Consider the following 13,918-nt stretch of genomic DNA (forward strand, 5'->3'; position numbering starts at 1 on the left):
ACAGCAGTTACATCAGAATAAATACACTGAGTAAACATTGCACTGTGTTAGTGTGAAATAGGCCTGAGTCACCTTTTGTGCTTTCCAGTGAGTTCGTGAAGAATCCCATGTGGGAGTGCAAGTGAAGAATTTGGGCCACAGTGTTGAGAGAACAGCTCTGAAAATGATTTCAGAATAAACAGAAACATATGGAGTTCAAAGAAAGCATTCACACAAGCCAGACTGAACAAAAATCCACACTTCACCGGGGACATTTCTGCTAAGAGCTGCTGCATGGAAAACATCATAACGAATGTAGTGAACTGGAGCTTTAATAATGGATATTAATGAACATCATCATTTATGGTAATTCTTTTTTATATACTAGGAACAGTGCTGTGCTTACACACAGAGCATGAAGCTGCTTGGCTTTCCCTTAGTATAAAGCTCCACAACAAATGACTGTGCTGTACCCAATCCTTTTCTTTTTGCCTTTCCTTTCCAACACCTTTGAGCTCAGCAGGCAACTAGGCCTGCATATTTCAGGAATCCGATTATCTCCCCTTTGCCACTCACCTCAGTGAGCAGGTGAGACAGGTCTGAAGCACTTGGGTTCTGAATGGACTGTGGTACAGGGACCCCAGAAGGAAGAGCTTGGTTCCTTGTCTTCCTGCTTTGTACAGGTACCTCCTGTCCTACATGTGCTAAAAGTTTATTAGGTGCTTCAGGCTGTCCAGGAACAATGAGAATGATTAAGTGGTTTTCTCATAGTCTCTTTATGTTTCTCATCCCTACTCTCTGGAGTTAAGGGAAGAAAGTTCATACCTTCTGTTTTTGTCGGGGTATATATGTAGATAAAGTAAGCATATTTAATTTTGTTCACATTGGGTTTGACCAAAGGTCTTTCTAGTGGAGCAAAAATGACAGTAAATATATTTTACATATACGTGTATATATTTGCAATTGTTATTGTTTTTCCAACTCTAGTTAATTTTTGCTGCTAATACCATTCTTTACATGACCACCACCTTTCTCCTTGACTAGCAAAAGCACTTACAAATTCACTTCCCTTAATTTTCAGATTGACAAGTACCAATTTGTAAAAGATGTGAACAATGTTATATTTTCTGTGGGAACAGGCACAGACTAAACCTCCCTGACAGCTATGTTCTGAGCAGCTTCAGCTGAGGAGCACAGGGGTTACTCACAACCACTTCCTCCATCTGCATTACATTGTACACGTCTCAAAAACAGGTTCTGGAAAGCTTGAAAAATTCAAATGGCGTTCTTATGAAGAGTGGCTGAGGAAACAGGGATTGCACAGTCTGGAGAAGAGGAGGCTCAGGGGAGACCTTATCACTCTCTACATCTCCCTGAAAGGAGGTATCCAAGTGGGGGCCGATGACGAGTGGTGTTCCACAGGGACTGGTGCTGGGACTGGTGTAATTTAACATTTTTGTAGGTAACATGGGCAGTGGGATCGAGTGCACCCTCAGCAAGTTTGCAGATGACCCCAAGCTGAAAGGTGCAGTTGATGTGCTAGAGGGCAGGGATGTCCAGAGGGACCTGGACAGGCTTGAGATGTGGGCCCATGCCAACCCATGAAGTTCAATAAGGCCAAGTGCAAGATACTGCACGAGGGTAGGCACAAGAAGCTGTGGAGATGCACTACCAGGATTTAGCCAACATCTTGCCTACCCTGAGGAAGCAGCCCACTAACACAATTATATCAGTTCTTTTCTATTGAGAACTTAACTGTGCATCTTTACAGCCTGCCACTTCCACTCCATTGTGTACAAATGCACTGTGCCCAAGGCTATCTGCAGCAGCACTGCACCAAAAGAAAAGACAGGCTTGATTTCAAAAGGTCACGAATTTTATCTTGGATCCACAGCAAAATGGTGCTTTGAGTGCTGTGTAGCAAAAAAGACTTTCTGCTTTAAGACCTCCTGCAATTAAAACCTTTTGTAAAATATAGTTTCTTCTAGTACATTAACTTCACGAGCAATAATAAATTAAAGCTATGTAGCTCAATTTTTAGCTAGTGCTACCTTGCTAATTACAAGGAGCTTTATCACAGCTATCAAGTTCCAAGAGTATGGAGACTTCAGAACAGTTCTAAAAATCTTTGCAGTATATTTAATTTCAAATAAGATTGAGTTCGATTTTATACTTCAACAAATAGGAGTACATTCATAAATTTAGCTCAGATACAAGAGTTCTTGATTTTCTTATTCAAAATAGCACTTTTCCCTCTGAGAATTTTCCAACTAATTAAAGAGCAGATATTTATTACTGCATGAACATCTTAAGGTACAAATAAGAAACAAAGCACACCAAACAGAGCAATGCATCTTGTATTTTTATTGTTATAGACAAAGAGGAGTACATCTCATCACTGCCATCACAGCTATAAACTTGCAGTGTCACTCTGATCCCTTTGAGAGCCAGAGAACATCCACTCGTCAGTCATTCCACCTTTTTATCATAACAAGCTGCATATCAAAATTCATCTATGTGCAACCACTTTTCTAAATGAAAACACAGCCAAAAAAGAAAAACAACCCCAAAACAAACAAACAAACGAAATAAAACCAGCAAACACTGCTAACAAGACTTTGCCACATTCTTTAAGGTAGCAGCAGAATAAGCATGCATAACAGCAATACAAAACCACAGACGTGCTGCTGTCCCCAGAAAGTGAGCTGTGCTGAAAAACCTCACAGGTTCAGTGCTGAAATTCCACCTCCTGGCAAAAACCAGTTCAAGATGTGTGCATTGCTTATGTTCAAATCGAAGCGGGAGTAAAGCAACCTAAGGCTGGAATTTGAAAGCAGTTGTGTTATGCCTACTGTTATAGTCGTAAAATGAACCACTCTATTATGAGACCCTCTACTGCTTCCCCTCAGCCAGTTTCCAGTGCTTTAGTGGAGTGTAATGCTTCTAGAAGCAATGTGTTGCTGTGTCATGATGCTTCTCTTTTATACAAACTGGGTCCTGATGACCTATAAAGGGTTTTTCTGGAATACTACAAAGGACAACAAAATTCCCACTTAAATGAAGGTGGAAGAATGCTTTTCCTTACTGCGAACCAGCAGCCTTCCAAGTTACTTTGCCAGAGTGTATTCTAATACTGCATATTACTGGCTGTGACTGCACACAAAATATTTTGGCAGCAGGTCACAATTCCCTGTGCCTGCAGTGGTGGAATAAAATGGGAGAGAAGAGGCTTGGAAACACAGAGTTTACTATCTACCATCATAGCTCACTGAGCAGCCCGACAGCAGAATATCAGCTGCTTATAGAGAAATGGGTGTTTTAATGAGGGTTGACAAAATAACTTTGTAAACCACTGTTGTTGATACTGCTCCCACACTCTTACTTGCATAAAATTTCAAATTTATACATAGATGCTCTAGCTGATCTCCACATTTCCATTCATTACACTTTGGGGAAGATATTTGAAGTTTTATGAAAATCTGTTACTCTGTACAATAACTTTCCATTGGGGGAATCTTCTGTTTTCCCCATCCCGCCCACCCCAAACAAAAAGGGAAAAAAAAATAAAAAATAAAGGAAAACAAGGCGGAAGGATGTGCCACTGTTTTTCAAAGTGTAACAAGGTGCAATCTTGTCTACCACTGCTACACTGCCTGAACCATTCTGTCCTCTCATTTCCCACTGACTGCAGTGGGAATATTAATAGCATCAGCAACCCATCACTGTGGAGTGAAATTCCTCCCTGCTAAGTCCATGCAAGAGCCGTGGACCATTTTGCTGGAACCTAAATATTTAAAAAACAGTTTGCAGGAGGCTCCTGGCTGCGCGGGCGTTGTGCAGGCCTTCTGCCAAACCTGCTGGAGCGGCCAGTGAGAGTGGTTCAGCCCAGGCTGTGATTTGCTTAATGAAAGACACTTCTCCAGAAGATTTTGGCAGACGCAATCAGTTCTATTGCCAGGCAGCATTCATGTGATTATAAACGTTAGCGATCGCATTAGATACTTAATAAATCCCTCCAAAAAGATCACAGCTACTGAAGAAACAAACGTTGGGTACAGATTACTGTTTGCTGTGCACTGGATTATTGATACAATCGGGAACAAATACCTTCTGTGTGCTGCCAGGCAGGCAGTGACAACTACTAATTTCTATATAAAATCACGACTGCTTGTTAGCAAATTTACAGCAAAGCATCACTGCAAAGCAGTTTCATTTTCTTTTTAGGGACACACTTGTAACATAAATATTTAAAAGAACTTGATTCCATTTACACTTTGACAGATCTGTGGCGATTTACATAAGCTGAGTGGTTGGCCTGAGAGTCTAAGGACAATTTTTGGCTTGAAATAGCAGGAAAGTGAGATACTGCCCCTACACAAATCTCAGACACTAACTCCACTTCTTCTTCTGACATTTCAGCAGATGCAATCACATACAGTACTGATAAAACACATCAAAGGAAAAATGATCTAACTGGGCTGTACCTGTTTGGATAAAAATTGTTTTCTTGTGGTGCAGCACTCCGTATCTTCCTGTTATTTTTTCAACAGCATTTTAGAAATGAATACATAATACATGTCCATTGGTTAATCCCAGTGCTCATTTCAGTGCAGGAAAGCAGTCACACAGGCCTCTCTTCTCTGCTTTCAGGAGGAGGGTTTCTGTCTGCAGGAAAAAAAAAAAATAAAGAAAGAAAGAAAGAAACTGAAAAAAGCACTTTAAAAAGGTATGAGTATAAAATTGATTGACCTAATTTCTCTACACAGCTGTAGTCAAGGTGCTTTGCTGAGTGAAAAATCATGGTTATTAGAGTTGGTTTCCATCCAGAAAAAGCGACACAAAATAAGCATATTCAGAATCAAGAGGCATGGAGAGTATTTTTGTAATCCAAATGTTTTCATTTCCATAGTTAACTTCCAGGGACAGAGCTGTCAATATTATTAAAATGTCTTTTCTAAATGCTGAGCAAAATTCCACTTTCAGCTGCACTGCACTTAATTCCTTCCCAGTGATTGATGGCTTCCTGTTGATGAAGCCTTCAGAGCAGTATAATTTAATTGTGCCAGATAGCACGTGCTAAGGGGCCGATTATGCTCTCTGTTACACTGCTGTTTCTCCACTGGGTTCAATCCAGCTGTCAGTCTAATCATGTAGTCTGAAACTCACCACTTTTTAGGGCAGATTTGGACTTGAGCTTGTGGCTCTTATTTCAACCTGAGGTAGTTCATGGCAGTTGCCTTATTACCAACTCCATTTGGAGCTGTGCCTCTAGAATCCCATCAAAAGCTTAAAAACCATTCTCTCTACAAATCATTTGAAGTTATTTGTTCTTGGCTTTGGAGTGTATTGGTAGAAAATCATTTTTAAGCTTTTGTTTCTCTGTACTCTAGGAAAAAATAATAATTTAACATTCTCAAAGATATTTAAATATCATGCATTATTACAGCATAGATCCTTTGTTGGCCTTGGTCTCACTTTTTGAGAAAAAATGATTGAACTTCCCAAATACTACTGTAATTTCAGAAGTGGAATCTCCTGAAAGACTCAAAACAATAGCAACAATGGGCTGCCCAGGGAGGTAGTGGAGTCTCTCCCCCTGAGTGAGTGTGTTCAAGAAATATGTAGATGTGGTACTTAGAACATAGTTTACAGGGCAGTATTGGTGGTAGGTGGATGGTTGGACTAGATAATCTTAGAGGTCTTCCGCAACCTTAATAATCTAATAATTCTATGATTCTAAGTATAATCATGACTAAAGATAAATGTTTCCCTGTGGTCTATGGTCCCTTAAGTAGTTTGTAGACTAACTCTGAAGAGTTTCTTGGGGAAAAGAAAAATCCTTAAGCTTTTCCAGGCTTAAATTCAACATAAATGGATTTCCCATTTCTACTGGGGGAAAAAAGCAACCAACCAAACAAAAACACTAAACCTTGGAGATTTCTTGTTAACGAAAGGTCAGAAAGTTCTGTGACACACACACTCTTCAGCTGGTGTTCCCCTTACATGATGCTTCCAAATTAAAACCAGCAGAGGCCCAATTAATAAAGATACCCAGATCCCATAGAAGTAGCTGGGCACTTCTACTTTACTCTGCTGAGTCCAAACTCCCTGCTTACCAGCCCAATGTCTCCTGTCCCCACTTCCACTCTGCTGCTCACCTCTTGCTCTCACCTCTGCCAAGCTTTGCAGGCAGAGGCAGTTTGAGAGATGTGTTTTCCTTCCCTCGTTTTATTCTTTTCAACCTAAACTTTTGACATCTACCTTTGCATTAAAGAGGTCTTGCTCACATTCCTTGTCTGCTTTCACTTATCAGCTTAGTGCAATGGCAAACATTATTGTACACTCAAGAAGCACTGCTTCTTGGTTATACAATGCAATCCTGGATGAGTGAATGCTCCCATTGTTAGGAGCCCAGTAGAAATCACAGAATCATCTTAATGTCACACAGGCTTATTGGTTTTCATTGTAATGCCAACAAGCTGTCAGTGCTACCACAAACCCTGCCAAGGCATCACTCGTGACTATCTACAGGAAGGAAGAGCAACTCTGGGACCACTCAAATACAAAGTAAAAGACTTTGAGAGAGAATCCTCTCATACCAAAATTAACTGTGGCCATGTTGGCAGTGGCCAGGAAGTCCCTGATTGATCAGCTCCATGGGGTTTCCCCTTAGAACAAGAATTTTAAAGACTCAAAGAGTTGTTCAATGAAATTATTTGTGTGTAAAACACGAGAAAATAGACTTGAATCAGTATCAGGCAAGCACTAGCAGTTAAGTGTAGATATGAAGGCTGTACCTTTCTGAGAGCAGAGGACCATCGGTAGAGGTTTGGCCATGGCCTTTCATTTTTGTAACTGCACCATTTAATAATTTGTATTTAAATGAAGCTCTCTTCCAGAAAGGTCTTTGGAGTCCCAGTACCTCCTTCATACAGTCATGCATAGGCACAAAACATTTCAGATGCATCTAATCCAAACAGCTGATGCCCAGCTGTGCACCAGAGCAGTCCAGCCCAGCTGCAAGGGTGGAGCTCCACTATTTGCAGTGACGCCTAGTGGTTGTCGAGTTTTAGGCTAGTGCATGGGAAACTTCTGCAATGTAACCCATGCTGCACACAGATCTCTGGCCTAATCAATTTGTTATTGATAGCTCATGAAAGCTGAAGTGACTCTGCCTTCATTGTCTGGGGCCCTGCACGGTTGCCCAAGGCCACAAGAAACCAAAGGCAAAGCAATATAATTGCCCTTAAGTGTTACAGCTTGAGACACAGTTGATTTAACTCTTTGTGACTGACTGCTGTTAATGACAGTTTGAGCAGAATGTGACTCTGAAGGAGCCCTTCCCACCCACCAACGAAGATAGCACTGCAGAAGGATGCCACCCAAAGGAGCCACAGATGAGGTTCCAGTCTGACTGTACTTAAAAAGCTGTCATGTTGCCAACGTATATGGAACTGTTAGGAAAGCAGAGATAGTGCAAAGCGTACGAAGGGGCTTTATCATAGAATCATATAATTATTTGAGTTAAACTTCATCTACTCCAACTCCCCTGCTATGAACAGGGACTCCTACAGCTCCACCAGGGTGCTCCGTGCACCCTCCTGCTCCTTGCAAACTTCAGACAGCATGGAATCATTTGTGAGTTTTCATTAAGCCCTACCCCAGCCAAATATCCATGTATATTTACAAACCCACATATGTGGGCAATGCTAAAATCAGGGCATTTTATTACACCCTCGTGCTTTGTTCTTTGGGACCACTGCAGCACAAGACAGGCAGGCGAGGCTGCAAAATGCCATGTCTGCTGTGAAAAATGCCCAAGCAAATATGCTTCCCCCTTCTTCTTGGAAAGTATCAATACGTGAACAAGGAATATCCATGCCTGCCTTTCCCCTCTGCCAGCCCTTCTTGCCATCCCCTTGCTATTCCATTCATCTGCTGCTCCTGCCCATAGGGTGATGAATCCACTGTTAAAAAGCAATGTTATGAGACAGAGAATAAACCTTCTTTCTCATCCTTTTCTTCTGCACACATCATCTTTTCTTCTTTATTTTATGCATGAATTGTCTGGGGTAATTCTTTAGCCTGTTATGCAAGGAGTCAGGCTACTGAAGCTCTCCAACCGGGTGGAAAATAATCTGCACTTGGTACAATCCTATTTGCTGGAAGGAAAGTGAGTCAGCAGAGATGTCGTGTCTGCTGTGTGCAGACAGGCAGACCTTGCCGCTTGGAGACAAAGGCTAAGGAAAAGTTTTTCTACAGAAGCACATACCCGTGTGTCTAGATTATACGCCATCTTCTTTAAATCCTGCAACGCCCTCTGCATGAACTCAAACGCATGGCAGTCAACGCAGGGACGGCCTGGAAAAAGGCATAGAAAAAAGACATCACTGTCACAGCATGAAATCTGGAATGCAGCAGTTCAAAGAGGGAACATTCAGAGACCTTGTAATGCCAGGAGAAAACCCATTTTACCAGGACCTACGCCTGCATCTGCACAAAGTTAGGGCTGCCTATGGCCAGGGCTCTGTCCATCTCTGTGCAAGTGCTCACTTCTTGAGTGAGGACCAGCAAACGCGTCAGAGTGCTTTGCTGTGTGGCCTTTTCTGAACACGGCCCAAGCTTTTTTCTGCCAGATGCTGAATGCCTTCAGCCCCCATCTTCTCTCTTTGAAATGAAAATCCCCTGTTCCTCCCCACAGGTGGGTAAATTCTCCACAGATTGGCTGCAAATAGCAGTTGCAGTGGATCAAAAATCAGACAGCCAGCTCTGTTTTTACAAGAGCAAGATCTTACAAGAACAGCTTGGCAAGGGTCAGCACCAGATCTGTATTTGCTTCTTTCACCTGCTGCTCTGTTTTTTCTCTGCCAGTAATGCAAAGTGCCCCACTGGCTCTGCAGCTGGTGCCAGTGTGCATGCACAGAGGGGCAGGTCAGGGGGAAGGCGGAGAAAGGAAGAGGAAGGGATGTGCCAACAGCCTCCTGGCTCACTGCTGGACTTGAGCATTTCTGCTCTGCCAGGATTCACCCTGCACTGATCCTGTGCCCTTTAGTTACAGAGTAAATGGAGTACCTGCTTTCAGAGGAAGAAATTGCAGACGCTGGAGGAGATGTAGGGGGAATGGAGAGAGATGAAATTTTACATTGATCACAGAGCCCTGACTGTGTGTCCGGGGAAATGCTAAAATCTTTGTCCCCAGGCAGCCACTTGTGCTGCTCTGACAAAGCAAAGTGAGTGCAGAGCTGCTGCTGAGATGGCTACAGAGCTCCCTGCAGCCTGTTATCAGTATTTCGACAGTCAAACTGTTCTCACTTCTGAGCATGGAGGAAGAACCTGAATACTCAGTGTGTTGTTGTCAAACCTGCCATTCGCTTGGGGCCATGGCAAACTCCCTCCCATTGCAGTGCTCTTCTCAGAAAGCAGCCTACCCTGGCCTACTTGCCTGCCCTGAAGTGACTGTCACCATATTGCATGTGGAAACAGGAGCTGCACTCAGTGATCCTTGTGGGTCTCTTCCAGCTTGGGATATGATATGACGCTGCGACGTCCCAGGATGGCAACATCCAGCTGTTCAAACTGACCTGTCACTTTGACTTATGGGGGCACAAAGAGGGATCACTGAAGCAGCATCACTGCAGCTGAGGAGACAACTGTAACTGGGAGGAGAACAGCCAGGAAGGCAGCTGGTTGTGAATATTCCACTCATGCAGCCCTGCAGAGCACACATCTGAGCAGAGCTTTGGAAGTTAAGGCATTGTTGAACTCATCATTGAACATCTTGCACTTAGCACGGAACAACCTGAATGCAGTTCCCCAAATAAAACAGGGGCAGCAAATCCCCACTGTCTCGCAATTCTACAGCTACAGTCTGATTTTTATCAGCAGAAACACCCAAGCCCTGACTCTGGCTGAGCTTTTAAACTATCATAATAGACAGATTCTTGCAGTAGAAAATATCATATACTTTGGTAATATATAAGATTAAGTAGGTGTGCTCATCAGGGGGTCTACTGCTGGAGTCTGAGAGGGCTAAAATTAGCCTGTGGTACTCCCAGAGGCAGGAATTAATTAAAATTATTACAATAATTAATAAATAACCCCCCAAGTTCACAGTGTTGGCCATGCGTGGCCCAACATTACTTCAAGCAGGCAACTGATGTAAAAACTCTCAATGAGAGTAATAGTGGAATGAACTTGGATGGAATGGGATGGGGTGGGGTATAACTTACTGTAGGGAACCTGCTTTAGCAGGATTGTTGGACTAGATGATCTCCAGAGGTTCCTTCCAACCCCTACAACTCTGATTCTGTGATCAAACCTCTGGATTAGATCTCTAGCAATGTTATTTTAGGCTACCAAGAGATGTGAAAAAGTCATCCTGAGTCCTGGAACTGAGAAGTTCTCCATGGATTTTTCTCACATTAATTTGACACATTGCTTCTTGAATCCATGGGAACTTTCAGCATCTGCAGAATGCTGTGGCAATGAGTTCCAGAGCTCAGCAGCTCACTCTGTGAGCAAACTGTCAATCTTGCAGGCTCTGAAGTTAACTTCTACTGGTGTCACTTTATGCTTCCAATTTTTGCACTGGAAGAGACATTTATTACATAATCACTATCTTTGCCCCACTTCTGACTTTGCTGATCTCCATCACTCCCTGCCTCAGTGTCACCCTTCCAGACTGAACAGCTGACCTGCAAGCTGCTCTACCTAGCTGGGCTCATCCTCTCTTTATGCTCACTACATTTTCACTAAGATGCTTGTGGACATTTCCTCAAACTAACTCTGTCTGGTTTCACAAGGAGGTTAAGCAAATCTAAGTACATTCTGCCTTCTGTCCTCAGCTGTGTGTTTCCACTTTCCCTTGCTCGCAGCAGCAGAGACCATGCAGTTGCTTGGTCAGCTGAATTGCTGATTACAGTTTTCTCCAGACCAACTCCTGAATGCACAAATCCTGGGGCCAGAATGAGGACAAGGGAGAAAGTTCTGGTGAGAAGGGCAAAAGCAGCACAGGCTTACATCAGCTTAAAGGAATTGTGGAACCAAACCTTAAGTCCCTTCATAGCAAAATACAGCAGAGTGCTATTAATTCCTTGCTGACAGCTGGGAACAGGCTATCATTCATAGGAAGACTTAACAGGTTTGTGGATTAACATAATGAGAATTATCAAGAGTCAGCTATAATTCTTTAAATGGATCCTGTCAGCATGAAGACTTGTCTGCCTTTGTGTGTTAGGGGAGAAGTGGGGGAGGAGAGCTTAAAATATGCTTCTTGGCTTCTTCTTGGTGAAAAACTGGAGCTGAAAGTACCGTGGAAGTACAATTTACTTTCCCTTGCACACACATGGCATTTACTCTTTGTATTTCTAATGCCACCAGACTGACCGGCTTCTTTTTTCAGTTCCACTTTTCAGCCTTCTCAGTGGGCAATCTGGACTGGAAATGCAATGGTAGCTTGGGGAAACTGCTTAATTATTTTTTAGTGGATTGCTCTGAACTTTAAAGAAAATACTCTTGAAAGCATTAGCAACAGCACTTCATACTTGAACAGTCTTTGTAAATGCAAAGTAGCATGTATAAAGTATAAGGACTTAATTAATCACTCCTAATCAACGTTATTCAGAAAGAGCTGGGCCTGGCTCTCTTGACTGGCAGAGAAAAAGCAAAGAGGAGTGCAGGCGATGGCAGCCCAGGCCAGAGATCAGTGTCACACAGTAGCACAAGATCTCTACAGCACTGAGAAAATAACATGGACTTAAGCATATCAGCAGCACTGTCCCCAGAATGGGTCAGTGCCCAGGAGGATAGAGACTTTAATGAGAAATAGTCCATGGAGTTGACATCAAGCAGAGAAAAATTCAGGAATATCTATTAGGTCATATCAAAGCTCTGTTTGGCCCAGTGTCCTGAATTCCAAGCACTGTGTTCATTTTATGTGTCTAGGAGCATTTTCAGGCTTTGAAAGCAGCTGGCACTGATGGGCAAAGGAGGGTACCTGGAGCACAGAGCAACTGTGCAGCATTTTCTCAACCACTGGCTGACGAGGAGCACTGCAAGCTCCTTGTTGCTTTAAAACACTGTTCCTGCAGCAGCAAGGAAATTTATAATTCATGATGAGTCAGGAGCCTTCCTCCTGGCCTGGACTCAGACATAAACAACATTTGTGCATTCACAGCAGTGCTGCCAGTCCCTGTGATTCAGGGCAGAGCAGCACGTCTCTGCAGAAACACTGAGTGTCCTCCATTCCTCATTCTCACATGCAAGAGCAAAATAAGACATGGAATCTTTCTCAAGGGCTCCTCGGGGGACTTAGTAGCCCGGTCACAGGATATCAGAAAGATTAGACCTGATTTGGAGTGTTTGTTCTGCAGATAAAATGGGAGTTTCCACTACACAAGAGGAACAAGGAATCATCACATACTTTTCCTCCAAGATGTGTTGAGTTACCTCTGATATTACAGACACACAAAAGTCACATCGAATTTATTTTTTAAGCCTGGTATTGTCCTTGAGAAGACAGTACAGACCACTCACCACAAAATTAAAGTTAATGAATGCATGCCTGGAAAACAGACACAAGACAGAGGTGAGGCCTCTTTTAGAACAGACCAACACTTATCACTAATAAAAAAACCCAGGGGAATGAATAAAGAAGCGAATTCAGCACTCAAATCCTGTGGAGGAAGTCATATGTGTATTTAAAAATTAAAAATGCAATTTAGGAGAATAAGATGCAGTGACTAATTCAGATCTCATTCTAAATATTTGAGTAGTAAAGTAAAAAGATAGCTGTGATACAAAATGAGGCGAAGAACTAAAGACTGGTTTGTATGCAATTAAATTCCCCATTTTTTAACAATAAAAGATCTCACAGAGGGTATTTAATCTTTCAGTGAACAGCTACTTCAAACTACCTGACCAAAACACCCTGAGAACACTGACTCCATTCCCTAGTGTCTTCCAACTATTGCCTCATTTTAGAGCTGAGGAAGTTAAACAAGAGACTCGCTCAAAATGATAGAAGTAACTAATGCAGAGCTGTGATCCAAAACCAAGAGCTCTCAGCTCCAAGGTGTGCCTGAGCCACTCAGCAAGGTACCCCCGGAGCCATCTGTGTGGCTGCAGGGGCAAGAGGAGGGCACAAAGCAGGACGCGTGCAGCGGGGCATGAGCACAGCATGGCAGTACATACTTTCGGCAGGAATGACACTCCCCGAGTCCTGGCTGGCCCCCACAAGCCTCACGCTTAGCAGGCCCAGCACCGAGATGAACGGGATCACCACACGCATCGCACTCCAGGCAGACGGCAATGCCATCGCTCGCGTCAGTAATTCAAGCTCTCTTCCCAGCCTGGAATGAGGAGAAAGAGTGAAAATCAGCAGTTTGTTCCCTACAAAGAAGCGGATGAACTGTGATATGCAAAGACCCACAGGTAAACGCAAAGCCACATGCATGCATCACTATGGTGACGTGCTGTGGGCTGCAATACTCCCAAAGGACCAGTTTGCCCAGTACCTGAGCTTTCTCTTCACCCGTGGAGCAGCTGAAACAAGCAGGCGAGACTCCAGCATTCACTCTGAGCATGCGTCCCCCTGCATCCCCCCTTCCCCGATTAGGGTCATTGCCATGGAGATTTGCTATAGCAACACAGAAAAATTGGAGCTGCCAAGCAGAGGAGAAGATTTAAAGGGACCACAGTGCTGCGGATGGTCACTGCTGTTCTCTTCTGCCTCCACCCCTTCCAAGGCCACCTCCTCTCCTCAGTGGACACCAGATGCTGCCGTCCACATCAGAGAGTCTTGGGCAATGTTTGGGTTGGCTGCTTTTATTCTTGAAGGGACTGTGCTGAACCCTGCAGCTCCCATCCTTTGCTTTAACTGTAAGTTGCTTAAAGTGAGATTTTGTTCCCAGAGATTACAAATAGGAAGGAAACTCAGAAG

At 43.3% G+C, this 13,918-nt stretch overlaps 1 protein-coding gene across 2 annotated transcripts; it reads right to left on the reverse strand.

The window, feature by feature from the left end:
• Positions 1 to 2,326: 2,326 nt before the first annotated feature.
• Positions 2,327 to 13,647, reverse strand: NICOL1 (NELL2 interacting cell ontogeny regulator 1). 2 transcript variants are annotated; one of them, XM_031588280.2, is made up of 4 exons: positions 13,494 to 13,647; positions 13,171 to 13,328; positions 8,252 to 8,340; positions 2,327 to 4,644 (listed from the first exon to the last, which is right to left on the reverse strand). In XM_031588280.2, exons 1-4 carry the CDS (start codon positions 13,547 to 13,549, stop codon positions 4,579 to 4,581), a joined length of 369 nt encoding a protein of 122 aa, XP_031444140.1. In that variant the 5' UTR covers positions 13,550 to 13,647; the 3' UTR covers positions 2,327 to 4,578. The 2 variants fall into 2 exon arrangements, with proteins under 2 accessions (XP_031444140.1, XP_089995879.1); XM_090139753.1 differs by lacking the exon at positions 13,494 to 13,647 and adding an exon at positions 13,409 to 13,433.
• Positions 13,648 to 13,918: the final 271 nt, after the last annotated feature.

Source organism: Phasianus colchicus, chromosome 4 (assembly GCF_987193195.1).
Source record: "Phasianus colchicus chromosome 4, bPhaCol1.hap1.1, whole genome shotgun sequence".
Lineage (NCBI taxonomy): Eukaryota > Metazoa > Chordata > Aves > Galliformes > Phasianidae > Phasianus > Phasianus colchicus.